The sequence below is a fragment of the Papilio polytes genome, unplaced genomic scaffold (assembly GCF_000836215.1).
Source record: "Papilio polytes unplaced genomic scaffold, Ppol_1.0 DF824191.1, whole genome shotgun sequence".
Lineage (NCBI taxonomy): Eukaryota > Metazoa > Arthropoda > Insecta > Lepidoptera > Papilionidae > Papilio > Papilio polytes.
This window is the reverse complement of record NW_013525013.1, coordinates 2,853,021-2,861,893: the sequence shown is the minus strand read 5'-3', so window position 1 is coordinate 2,861,893 and position 8,873 is coordinate 2,853,021. Positions and strand designations below refer to the sequence as shown.

General features: G+C 39.2%; 1 protein-coding gene across 1 annotated transcript in view; it reads left to right on the top strand.

Annotated features, from left to right (window-relative positions):
* The window catches only part of LOC106110725 (protein gustavus), a 26,304-nt gene that overhangs the window by 15,152 nt on the left and 2,279 nt on the right, over positions 1-8,873 (top strand). Inside the window, exons 2-4 of the mRNA XM_013292622.1 lie at positions 5,059-5,358; positions 8,400-8,661; positions 8,782-8,870. Of these exons, the coding sequence (XP_013148076.1) occupies positions 5,059-5,358; positions 8,400-8,661; positions 8,782-8,870 (651 nt within the window). The remainder of the gene's footprint in view (positions 1-5,058; positions 5,359-8,399; positions 8,662-8,781; positions 8,871-8,873) is intronic.

Sequence of the window (8,873 nt, the reverse complement as noted above, 5' to 3'; positions counted from 1 at the left end):
ACGTTCCCCGCGCAGCCAGCACCAGCCCCATTAGGATACATGTAACACATTTAGATAATCACTTCTTTACACCGCACCGGCTTACGCACAGAAAAGATGGTTGTAACTTTATTATACATACCTCTTAAGTATAAAGTTTATGTGTACTTTGGTACAACTTACTGTAACGTTTCTTTCCTACGCTGTGTATCTATGAAATAAATCTTAATTGTGAAAGTTTCTAGTCAAGTTTTTTATGAGCGTGGGGATGCGACTTGAATGTAATTTTTCTAAAAATTATGTTACAAATGTCTTATAACAATATAGAAGCTAAGGTTACGAAACTCTGTCTTCCTGTTCTTAAATATTATCTCTCTCTTTAGAAGTGAAGCTGTTAATAATTTGGGAAATTTCAATTTCTCTCAGGACTTTGTTGTATTTTTTTTATTAAGGTAAACGTTGCGTAAAAGATGTAAAAAGTTCCAGTGTATCATAACTTAGTTTATTTCGACATCATAATAGCACGTAAATTACAATCGAGTTTTCCGGCGCCTTGTAAATTGTGTTTCAAAAATGTAATCGCTGTAAAGAATGAGAAGCGAAGTTAGTCTATAAACTTGTTCACTGCCATGATATTTACTTGTGTTATTTTCCTCTCAAACTTTGTAAAAAGGTTTGTTTATAGAAGAGAACAGGAAATCGCTTCTGAGATGAAGTGGCTTAGAAAATAAGTCGGAACATCGAAGGATATAAAGTACGACAACGAGCCATTCCCCGGGGAACCGTTGATTCCTTTCTATCACTATTTGACAGAATCGAATCGATTCCATTCATTTTTCTTCGCTTGTATAGCGAAGCTCGGAATGCATAAATAAAGGCATTCTGAATAACTTATCCACTTGTAGTAGTAGTGGAAGCCAATACAATAAAGCAAACAATAAGCGTAAGCTCTCAACAGCTATGTAGTCTGACGTCGACCGGCATCGGCCGCGCTCCTTGCTGGCTGAATGCCCTGGCGCGCCCGGCAGATGGCTCTTGTAATTTGTTGTATTATCAAAGTTCTGCTATAAACTACAACTCTTAGTTAAATACAACTTGTCTACAAAAGATTTTTTTAGTCTTTGAAAATCATCTCGAGTGGAGCGCTACGAGGAAACTTAACTTTTTTATTGCTCACCAACATAATGTTTGTGGAATAGGAAAAACATTATCACGGAACGTTGCCAGAAAGTGAAATAAAATACTAAACGACGCCATTACACACCTACGTTCTCATTTTTTATTATTCTATTATACTTATCATAAGTATTTTTTGTGTACACCGCGATGCATTTTAATCGATAACTTCTTTTCTTTTTACGTTATTACAAATAAAAATTGGCAACGTACCGTTGAATATGAAAGTAATAATGTCTTAAGATATAAATAATATCATCGAGTTCGGAAGTAGAATGGATCGGAAGGCGGGACGCTTGCCAAGCCAGCCAATGAACTGTCAAAGATCATGTGAAATACAATCAGAAGTTCCGGGAATTCAGTTAAAGCGAAATAAAACAAGGAGTAGTTCGGGTTAGCGCGAGTAAACGTTACTGAGACACGGGTTTACCGGAGTCCGTAACTGTAGCTTGAATGCTCTTTGAATTACGAGACAATGCGCGCGCCAACCCTGAACAATGGCGAGCCGAAGTACATCTTACACTGTCTTGTAACACGCAAACAGGTCGATCAGAAACCCGACATTGTACATAACTACTTCCTTTTGTTGCGATATAGCGACGGATAGAAGGTCTAGACTGTTTCAAGTTGAAGAAACTCATTATTTTATCTCTTTCCTGGTTTTTCTTTAATGTCGTAAAAATTTATGATGCGACTTGGGTAAAGTTCCTACCATGGTACTGCACTATGTTAAACATGTTTTGATTTCAAATGTGACTAAATGATGCGCTAGGTCACTAAAAAGTTAAAAAACGATGAAGTCATATGACAGTGTAACAAGTCACCGCACCTATCAACAGACATGTCTCAAGAAAGCATAGCAACTACATGCTATGCTTGCTATGAACATGCGGATGGGCTGTAATGACAATTCCGGAGCGCGCGGCACGTTTGCCTGGCTGATTGTTCTCGCGGGCAGGCCGGTGGCCGGCCGGCGCACGCTAATGTAGTCGGCCTAGCAACGCTTGCCGGTTCCATTCACCTCTCACCGAGCACGAACGTTCATGTGTCGAGCACAGCCGCGCCCGATTTGGAACTATTTCGATTATATTTGCCGTGGACATGATAGGCACTACCATAATCTGCATGAAACATATCGATGTATCGGACTATGCAATATTTCAAATAAAAGGTCAAAACAAGGACGAAGCTAGACTGTTCTTTGATGTGCTCATAATTAATGAACACCCAAGCGATAAGTCAAAGTAAGACGGCTCATAGGGAAAGGACACTAATAGTGCTTCAAATCATTCGACATCTGGAAAATGAATAAAGGATATAAGATTTTGCAGATTGGAATTTGCGATTTAGTCATATCTCGTTTGTTTTATCATGTCTTTTTATTAAAGAGCTTCGAATTTTGAATCTTAAAATGAGATCTAAGGACCAATGTTGAAGCAATTTGTCAGCAATTGTAATGTGGTATAGCCATAGCTCAGGTGCTGAACAAGGTCGTGTGATAACGTCGATACAATGGCCTACGTTTCCCACGATGTAAATTGCTTAGTGATGTCATCGTCGTTTACAGGCTAATACTAAAACATACCTATCAGAGTGCCAGTGCACTGTTGTGATCATTATCACGTTTGTTTAAAAATCGACGTCTGCGCGCAACTCGGCTGAACGACACATCAGCATGGCTATGTTTTACATCACTAATGTATGGTGAGAGATGTAGGTCCCTGTGTTATCACATCACTAAAATTTGATGAAATTTGAATGGGTTATGAATTCGTTCGTCGGTTAAGGATATTTCATTTTGAATTGAACTCATTGGTATACAGAATTTTGGTTTCTTTTGAGTTATAACGTTCTTTACCATGTGTTACTCGCTAAGCCGTGAGCAGTTGAACGTGTTTTGGTCAGTCGTATAATCACGTGGATATGTCAGCTTATTTACCGGCACCGAACTCGCATGATTATCTGATAGATTACCTCTCGCATATAAAGCTGTTTTGAACATCGTACGGATGAATTATATTATTGGCAATGTTTTTACTACGATTGTTTTAACACTTTTATAGATTCAACTTTGACAAAAGGAAAAGCTAAAACAAAGTGCCAGGTTAAGCAGTAATTGTAAAAATAAAATCTTCTAATAATATAAGCACCGTTTAAGCAAAAGAACAAACAAAACCAGACATAAAGTACCGTCTTTACAATAAATACATAGATGATAGACAAGTCCTTTTATCTAATATTTTATGAGAAAAGAATTTACGAGCTACTACAAAATTAATTGATCGTTCCTTATTTCTGCTCTATGGTTGAAGAACAAAAGCGCTTATTTTTCTCATTTGTCATAAAGAATGTCATATAAAATATGAGTATGACTAGTACCAATACTTTACGACGATACTCCTGTTTTCGTATAAAGCAAATTTACAAGCGTCGCGTCGCATATAAAGCGGACTGTGCGGTTCTGGGAAAGATTTTGCCGATTAAGAAGGCAGCGTGGCCGGAGGTGACGCGACGGGGGGACGCATTCACTGCCTTTCACTTCCCGCTTTTGTTACACAGCCACTCTACACGACGGAAAGGCAGACGGCCTTGTAGCTCGCGTGCCTGCTAGCTGTCCCTTGCCGACTGACATAATGTTTTGTCTATACATGAATATTTAACATTTCATGACTCCAGTGAATTTTTTTTGCGACTAATGGGGCTTCCTAGCGAGCTGTTCAATCATAGTTTGGCCGTAAAAATGACGTCACGGTCAAGGAAAATACAAATAGCACCGAGGCCATTATAGATGCGGTCATGTAACATTCGCATGTGGTAGAGCGAGGCTCCAGGGCCGCGGTGACCTTGGCTTTTGAGCGGCGACTTTCACGGTTAGACGGCCGCAGTTACATAAGATGCGCGCTCGCAGCCATCGCCGCACCGCGCAATGACGACATCATGACCACTCACTGCTCGGACGACCAGTTTCCACAGATATAACAATAGATTAAGTAACACCAATTTATTAACAGATGCTGTTAGCTTGTGCTTGATCCAATAATTTGTCAACCGTTAAACTAAGCTAGGCGCACTCTACTTAATACGCAACGAAAACGATTGTGAACGTAATCACACGCATGACGCCGTCTTCTTTAAATTATAAACCGGTTCTCACAATCGAATATGTTAACAGCTGATTAAAAGTAACGATTTAACGTGTCAAAAATCACTATTCATAAAAGGTCAAGAACGTTAGGCAACCATGTTATTCATATAACACTTTATAAAAACTTTGTAACGTTGGATCAGTTTGAAATCAGCTGCTATACGACAGCAATAACTTATTTAGAACGAAATACGTTTTTTTTTTTAATAAATATCAAGTTAAATAAGTAAGCTACGGTAAACGGATTACAAATTCACGTTATTTATACATGACCACTGACGGGTTCACAAATAAATATTGTCTGGTTTCCCGATATACGAATACGAATTGATTTAACGTAATCATATTTACAGATCAAACGATTTATCTTGACATCTATTCCAATTCGTTTGATCAGCGTGACTGTTGTAGCACCGAAATAAATTCATTAAAATGACAAATAACTTAGGTCGTTTGCTTTCTGTATTTCAACAAAGTGTTGGCTTTCATAAAAGCCATTTTTATATGAAACCATTTGTCAAAATTGACATTTACGAGTATCAGTCGTTTGCAGTCGGTATATATTTTATATTCGTCTACCTTATATTTTGTCGTCAGTTTAGTACACAATGTAGGCACTTAGAACTTGAAATAAGAGCTAGTTGAATTTGTGTGCACTATGACTTAACTACCCTAAGAGGAAGTTATCTTTACAGAAGTATTATGTTGTGACTATTGCCTGAAAGAATTGTATGTAATAACGTATGTTTGTGTTCCAGGTACAAGAGCGGGGTGCGCTCAGTGAGGGGCGGGGGCGGGGCCGGCGCGGGCGGCGGGGGCGGCGGCCTCAAGGTGCTGCCGAAGCGCGCCCGCACTCGCTGCAGGGGAATGAACATGGGCCAAAAGCTATCGGGCGGAGTAAAGTCGGTGTCGCGCGAGTGCACGGCGCCTTTCAAAGCAGTGGTGGCGCGCGAACTAGCGCCCGAGCCGCCGCGGCCCGCGCGCCTCGACGCGCTGTTGGACGCGCCGCCCGCGCACCCCGACCTGCAACACAAGCACGCATGGAACCCAGAAGACAGGTATATCGCTTTCATCGTTATGTAACTTATGCCGAAATACGTCATAAGTCTAACCCTTAGAAATGGAATAGCATTTTGTTTTTTTCATGTTTTCCTTCTCATAATCGTTAAATGATTAGTAAAATAGGAGATAGCAGTAGTGTCTAGTAGTAGTCTCCTTAATTTAAAAAAAGCACTTGACAATAACACTTTTTAATTGGGACTTAATCTCTTATTTGCATTTTACGAATGGAAATAAAATTATCTGTCACCTCAATCATTTTTGGGCTCTGACGGATTCCATATTTCTCACTCGCAGGAATACGATAGACGACAAAGTTCGTTACGGATTCAATTGAATATTTGCGCCGTGCAGATTTCCGCCAATTGAACCGGTTTTTCCTTTTACATTCACTTAATACTTAATGAACTCCATAGTGTTGTTAATAGAGGCCACCTGGCCCACTGCTCTGAATCGCAAACCACTTTACCATTCCCCAGCTTGTCTAACACAATATTTTTTCTTTATCAACGAAAACTTCAGACTTCGACATCATAGTACAAATGTAGTAAAGGTCTTCAATAATGATGTGCCGGATATTCGGTAATCTTTGTGATCACGTCACTAATCCTAAGTCACGACTGATATAATTCTTTATCCCGCTTATCATTATAGACTCTACCAGTGTACACTCTCTCACAAGAAATAGTATTGTTCCAGCACACGTGCGTTATGCATAAACGGTTGTCCTCGATTACAATAGCTGCATTATTTAGATTAAATCATCATTATTAATAAGTATCATTGTACTGGCCTTTGGTTATCTATGACCACATAAATCCAAGAATTACCTTGTACTTTGTTACAAATAGTGTGATACATATGTTTATAAAGTGTATTGCTGCAACGGAGTCATTTTTTCCTCAAAGCAAAAACAGTTCCGCTCTGCCGTATGTAAATATATTTTTATTGCTAATTTGTGCGTCAGTCGTTAATTACTGCGAATACTAGACCGATCAGAATAAACGTAAATTAATAACATAAGCTGTGGTTATGTTACGCGAATTGATTATTCACGCAAGTACAACACTAATACACATGTGTTTTGACTATAATGTGAAATTAATAAGCTCAAAAGATCAGATTTTTTCATACATCTGATTTGAGTACAACCCTGAAATTATTGCCTCATATTTAAATGGTAGGAAACACAACATGACTTGATAAAACTCTAACAAAAAGTAGACCAAATAAAAAAGGCGATAAAACGTAATAACCTAGAAATGTTTTTTTTAATGTTTCTAATGAATAAACGTGTTACTTAAAAATTAATGTTAGCTTTAATTTATCCGCAATGCACGAACGTACTGTGGAGTTTGAAAGCTTAGCCGGCACGCGGCGTAGCGCGGCGCTGCGCCATTGTGTTTTGGACGTGATATTTATAATTTAATTCTTCAAAAGGCAAGCTAAGCCGATCATGCTCGCGCTGTCTTTCTCAGATGAGGTAGGTAGATGTATGTACGTATACAATCATATTATGTACTTTAGAAAGCAAATAATTCTGGAACAAAATAACGGATCTATCTTTTTTCTCAATTTAATCCAAATCTTTCTGATGTTACCTAATAATAAATACCCACATCTCTATCGCATTTATAATATTAGTAAGATTTCACTTGCACAGTGTGGAAATTTCGTTTCTGTCGGTCTGTTTGTAGTACCTTCCAAAACGGACCGCCCAATTTCGTGGCGGCCTCCGTAATCGAAATCTAATATTTGCCCGATCGCTTGTAGCTCTGTTTCGAGGAAATCGATCAAGTTGCTCCCAAATAATGAGCTTTTTGTACTTTCAAAGGCTCTTCAGATTCGTGTCTCAGATTAACACTTTTTTCTCGTAAATACGAGAACCCTTTGCGAATAAATTATTATAAATTGCGTGTGAATGTTTTAAAAACGAAAATTATGATGAAAATTATTGTAAGCCTTAACATACGAGCTGAATATATATATATAGCTTTAGTTTCATTTGTACGTCTTTCTTTCAGTTCTTAAGATTAAGACATAAATTATGTTTTAAAGCATTCATACATACAATTACAAAGGTAGAAACCTTGTACGTAAGAAATACGCCCTTCAGGTCCGTGAGCGACAAATGAAGCGGTAGGGAATAAACAATGAGACCTTCAAACTATTACGTTTTGCCTGTTTATAAATTTAGCTGATGCTTCATACGTTTTTGTAGACGTTTGTTTCATCGATAATGTGAGTCGTTATGTCCCGCGCCTCCGCCCCCCAGACGTGTTTACTTTCAAATGTTTGTCGCGCCACGCTCATTTTCGACTCGCATAATGGGCCACATGCCTTTTAAATGGTTAAATTTTTTTTTAATGGTTCGATTCAAATGTTTAATTTGATATTGTAAATTAACAAAATTTTGATTGGCATATCTTTTTTGAAATACAAGTTTATCCGTTCCGTCATTTAAGTATTGTAATATACAGTTGATATCAGGACAAGGAAGACAAGATAATATATGTTATTGACGACCAACTGTAATTAACGCATATTTTGCTTGTAAATTATAAGCTACTCTAAAGTGATACCAATTCTAAGAAGAAACCTTTACATTTATCTTCAGCTTGAGAATCTAAAGTTGTTTTGACTTAAAAAGTTTCGTGTTATTTTATAATGAACGCTTACACGACTACTTCTGAGAACCATTCCTATTCAGGCCCGGCCGAGTGGCGCGACTTCCTAGCCTATCCGAGCCGTGCTCTAACGAATTCATTTTTAGTCCCCACATTCAAACTTAGTTTCCCTAATAAAATTTCATGTAAAAGTTTATTTTACATTTGATTGCTTTCAATCACTTGCCAGCTCTTCTCGTCTGTAAGCAGTATTCAACTATTAGAATTTAAATTTGGTTGATAGTTTCTTAGTTCACTACACTCCACTGCAACTTCTTGTATTGTATGTATTGTCAATTGAAACATAACCTCGCAAGTTATTTTTCGTATCTATTTGATATTTATACTAACATGTAGGTGTGATGTGTTTTCAGATCTTTGAACATCTTCGTGAAGGAGGAGGACGCTCTGACGTTCCACCGCCATCCTGTGGCGCAGAGCACGGACTGCATCCGCGGCCGCGTGGGCTACTCGCGCGGGCTGCACTGCTGGGAGGTGGTGTGGCCGGCGCGCCAGCGCGGCACGCACGCCGTCGTCGGCGTCGCCACCGCGCACGCCCCCCTGCACTCCGTCGGCTACCAGAGCCTCGTCGGGGCCACCGATCAGAGCTGGGGATGGGACTTGGGAAGAAATAAGGTAAGAATACATATATATATATTATCAGTGTCTTCTATTCCTGTTTCAAGTGTTTGTGAGTATTTATATGCAAGTAGCATTTGGAGTTGTGGAACTAACAGGGAGTGCGTGTATTTGCAGGTGTATCACAACGCGAAGGGCACGGGCGGCAGCGGCACCACGTACCCGAGCCTGCTGCGGCCGGACGAGCAGTTCCTGGTGCCCGACCGGCT